The 4,585-nt window shown below is 45.3% G+C and overlaps 1 protein-coding gene across 1 annotated transcript; it reads right to left on the bottom strand.

Moving 5' to 3' along the window:
* Positions 1–344: 344 nt before the first annotated feature.
* LOC139319825 (uncharacterized) lies at positions 345–3,680 on the bottom strand (the record flags this gene model as incomplete). Its single annotated transcript, XM_070947875.1, has 2 exons — positions 345–455; positions 2,091–3,680. Coding segments are annotated over 2 exons (1,701 nt in total), but the record flags the coding sequence as incomplete, so codon positions are not given.
* Positions 3,681–4,585: the final 905 nt, after the last annotated feature.

Below are 4,585 nucleotides of genomic sequence, written 5' to 3'. Positions count from 1 at the left end.
AAAGCATAAAAAGAAAGAAAACAAAAAGAGGAAAAAAATTCAGTCCCAAAGAAAAAATATTTTAAAAGGAAAAGGCACAAAGGTTTGCCAATGTTAGCCTCTTAGTTTGTCAATCTTTTTCAATCCAGTCTCGATCCTTAGTAAAACGGAGTTTTAAAGTCTACCAAATTAGATAGTTTGGGGGGGGGGGGGGAAACAAGTCCTAATTAAATTCGCTACTTAGTTTCTTTTAATCTTCAATTCTCTTATCATTTCACAGCAGGGTGTTCTTTGTATAGTTAAAGTTAAAGTTAAGCTCTCTCACCGCATTGGCTCATTGTCATTCAAATTCTCTCCTGGAGCTGTCACAGCTTCAGCAGCCAGAATGGCTGCCACCCCGCTGTGAGAAAAAGGGCTTCTCCTGGATCAGCCAGGGACTTTGCAATATCCTTGGGATCGTCAGGATGTGCCCTCCACTATCACAGTCAAAACAAGACTATGACGTCCAAAAAGGACCGTCTAGCAGCGGGGCTATCAGCAGCGATCCTGGAGCACCAGAATCCTCTGACTGTCCTGAAGTGACGTCAGCTTCCTCCCCTCCAAACAATTCTATTTTGTGTCCTGGTAAAAAGTCTCTTCTGCTCGCACCTTAGCCAAGCTGTTCATTCATCACATCTATAGACAACACAGCACTCCACAATGAATAATTTCTCACCGCAGAGTGCAATTTACCATCAAATTTTGGCAGGAATTTTTAAAGCTTAGGACATCACAGTCATCATCCTCAAACGAATGGAAGTTGTGAGCTGTGAGTTGTATATCTTACCAAGGTTGACGTCTTCTAGGAGACAACGCATCATGGTTTGCAGGACCCCTTGTCTTCGTTCTGCGACTCCATTGTGAGCCGGTGTGTAAGGGGCCGACGTCTGATGAATAATTCCATTCTTACGCATCCAGTCCTGGAAACGCTGAGACATGAATTCGGCACCACGATCACTCTGGATTCTGGCGATGCGAACTTGGTGTTGGGTAGAAACAAGGGCTGCAAAGTCTTTAAAGATCTGAAGGGTCTCAGATTTTTCTTTCATAGGATATACATATCCATATCTAGAGTAATTATCAACAATTGTTAGAAAATATTTTCTACTACCAAATGATGGTGGGAAAGGACCAACTATGTCAGTGTGAACCAAATCAAAAATGCATGTTGACAGGCATGTAGCATGTTTGGGAATGGCTGCTGCTTTGGATTTGGCCTTTTTGCAGACAGCACAATCCAGAAACACCTTACACCCCTTTAGATCCAAACCTTTTGCGAACTCCGGCATCTTCCTAAGAACACGGAAACTGGCATGCCCCAATCTTCTATGCCATTTGTGGATACACCTAGAATGCAAAGGTTTACCTGTTAGTGAATTCTCAACATTAACATTTTTATGCGGAACCTCAGGCTTGCTCTGAGCAACCTGTTTACCAATTCTCTTTTCGTTAGCTTTAGGAGCCTTAGGGGTAGCAACAAGATCTCTCACTGGAGCATCTCTCTCTGGGCCTGTGCTCTCCCTTTTTGGAGTTTGTATACTTGCCTGGGTTTGCAGTTTAGGCTTTGGCTTTAAGTAATAAACATCACCAATTAATATGGTTCCAGCAACAATATCTCCATCTTTAACTATGTAACTTGCATTTTCAAGGTGGTGAACCTGGAATTTTAACATTCTAGACAAGTGACTCTGACTAAGCAAATTACTGGTTGCTGTTGGTATATAATAAACATCAGGAATGAATGCATCGAGCTCTTCAACATAAACAGTTCCTTTTCCTTTGACCTGACAAGGATGATTTGAAAAAGAATAAAGTTCACGTAGTTCAGGTTCAGGCTCGTGCATTTCTGTGAAAAGTTCCTTTCTGTAGGTAACATGCAATGCTGCACCACTGTCCAAAGTCCACAGGAGTCGTCTGTCGTACTCTGGTTGAGGTTGTGGATCATTGGTTAAAGCCAGTGTGGCGAGTGGAGTTTGTGGATCACGCCGGGGACCACGACGACCTTGTCTTCTGCCTCTGCCTCTGCCTCTGGAATCTGTTCCTCTGGGCTGGTATGTGACGGGAGCTGGAACTCGTTGGGGACAATCCCGGGTGGCATGTCCCATACGATTGCAGGTGTCGCACCTTGGCATCCTTGGAGCGTAGGTCCTTCCTCGGAAGGGGTGCCTAGCTGGAGCTTTTGATGCGGGTGGTCCTCTCAAATGTGGCGTGGCCAACATGAATGCCTCTTCCTCAATTAAAAGTCTACAGACATTGTCCACTGTGCGTTGAGCAATAGGGACTTGGTTAATTTTTGTAACAGCATCTTTCCATTCATAATTCAAAGAGTTAATAATGATGCTGATCATTTGAATATCTTCAATGTTATGGCCTCTTTCTCTCAATTCTGTTTTCAGACCTTTCAGTTTGGTCAAATGTCCTCCAATTTGTTCACCAGGTTTCAATCTCGAACCGTGGAGTTCAGACATGAGTAAACATGAAGATTCAATTGAGACAGGCCTGTAGCAATTTTCCAATTCAGCCCAAATTTGTCGGGCTGTTGTATTTGGTGGAAAAGTGACCTGCAGTTCAGTATCCATGGACATCAATAATGTTGTGCGAGCTCTTATCTCTAACTCTCTTATTGCAAAAGTCCAAGGCTGAGCAGGAGGGTTAAAAATCATGCAGTGAGTGCCTTCTCTAAGAAGCAATAGTGTAATCTCACTGACCCAGGCTTTATAATTGTGTCCTGACATTTTTAGTTTTGACTCACCAGTTAATGGAGAGACAGAAAATGCCTGGTAAGGAGCCTGCATTTGGTATGCTGGCTGTGCTGGCAGAAATGCCTGTGGTATTTGCTGTGCCTGTTGTGGACCTAAAAATGGTCTTGGTTGTGCCATTGGAGGTGGACCAGGAGCTGGCCCTATTTGCACTTGTGGCTGTGGCACATATGCAGGCATTTGTAGCTGCTGTGGCTGTTGCACTGGAATCTGCTGTATTCCAGCTGCCATTTGTGCTTGAGCTGCAATATTAGCATGACCTGCTGGAGATGCAGTCATTTGCCTTTGCTGCATTAAGCATGGTTGTGTTCCATCTAAAAAGACACCAGCACCACCAGGGGGTGTTGGAGTTTGGGCCCGTGGAAACACTTGTGGCATTTCAGCTTCCTGTAGTAAATTACTTTCGCCAGCAGATGGTGCTGCACCTTTAGCTTCGGGCAGCCCAGTTACAAGAAATGACTGTGTGGCAGGTTTATGTGTAACTTGATCAGGGAGACTTTCATGTGACGTATGCACTGCTCTTTGTTTTAATTGGTCTGACACAGAATCCACCAGGGGGTGTGTCTTTGGCTCTGAGGAAGAAGACAAGATGGCGCTTTTTGAAAATCTTAAATCACGGGGCTCTGCCTTTTCTTGTTCCAGCATAAACAAATCCCTCTTAAATCGAAACAGTTCATTTTCATAATATTTTACATGCTCACGGTAGGATTTGATGGCCATCTCACGCTGGGTGATCTCAGAGTTTTGAGGAGGATAGTAAATTACTTCTCTCTCTATGCGGGAGTGAAAAAACTTTGCAGTTTGTGGAAAATCTGGCTCTGCATCAAGCGTTACAAATTCAGAAGGTTCTGGGGAGACAGTTTGAGAGCTTGCATAATTAGAAGGGGGAGTTACTGACCTCAGTCGTAGTGCTTCGCCTTCAAAAGCAGCTCTTCTGTTATTTTCCTCCTGAAGCCTTTGTAGAATTCTTTTTGCTTCTTCATTAGTGAGAGCAGAGATATCTATATCTTCAGCAAAATGCATTCTGTATTTGTTTTACTTCTTCGGCATCTTCTGGGGTCAAATGATACGCACCTCCTTTGCCATTGTCGTGAGAGGACAATGGAGCTTGGCGGCCTGACCATGGACTGGAATTTTCCCTATGTTTGTAACATCGGTGGTCCCCCTACGCTTGGACTTTGGCTCCCCTGATGATTATATGTATTCGGTGTCGGAACTCCTCGCCCTGCGAGATTCTCCCCTCTCGCAGGTTTGGCCCTCCACATTATCGAGGGCCTATCTTGATGACGGACTTTGGAGTCCAGAGAGATGGCATGGAGCAAGGAAGAATTTGTGGGGTTTTCTAGGGAATTTTTTAAAGATTTTAAGGGGTTCTGGGAGGGGGGTTTGTAATGATCTTTCTAGAGAAATTGGGAAGAAGACTCTGGGGGATGGGGGGGGAAATCCACCAGGGTCAGAGCCGAGCCTGGCACAGGGATTCGGGGGGTGCTGGTCGAGGGATTGGGAAAGGGATGGGGGACGATACCTATGAAGTCTGTACCATCAGCACGGTAGATGGGAGGGGCAGATATGGTGGGAGCAGGGAACCATATCATGTGTTGGGGGCTCGCACTCGCTGTCTGAGAGCAATTGCTTGGCCCAGTCCCCACGGCTCCTCTTGGAGACTAGGTGGCTTAGACACTCAGGATTTGGGCCTTCGGCTGATGTTATGTAACGCTAGGTCCATGGTAAATAAGGCCCCCCTCATTCACGATCTTATACAAGAGGGAGGAGCGGACCTGGTGGGTATTACGGAGACTTGGTTGGGC

This window comes from Pituophis catenifer, unplaced genomic scaffold, assembly GCF_029215685.1.
Source record: "Pituophis catenifer annectens isolate HBS135680 unplaced genomic scaffold, rPitCat1.0.hap2 SCAF_7, whole genome shotgun sequence".
Taxonomy (NCBI): Eukaryota; Metazoa; Chordata; class Lepidosauria; order Squamata; family Colubridae; genus Pituophis; species Pituophis catenifer.
The sequence above is the reverse complement of the archived record's forward strand: the minus strand, read 5'-3'. Positions and strand labels throughout refer to the sequence as shown.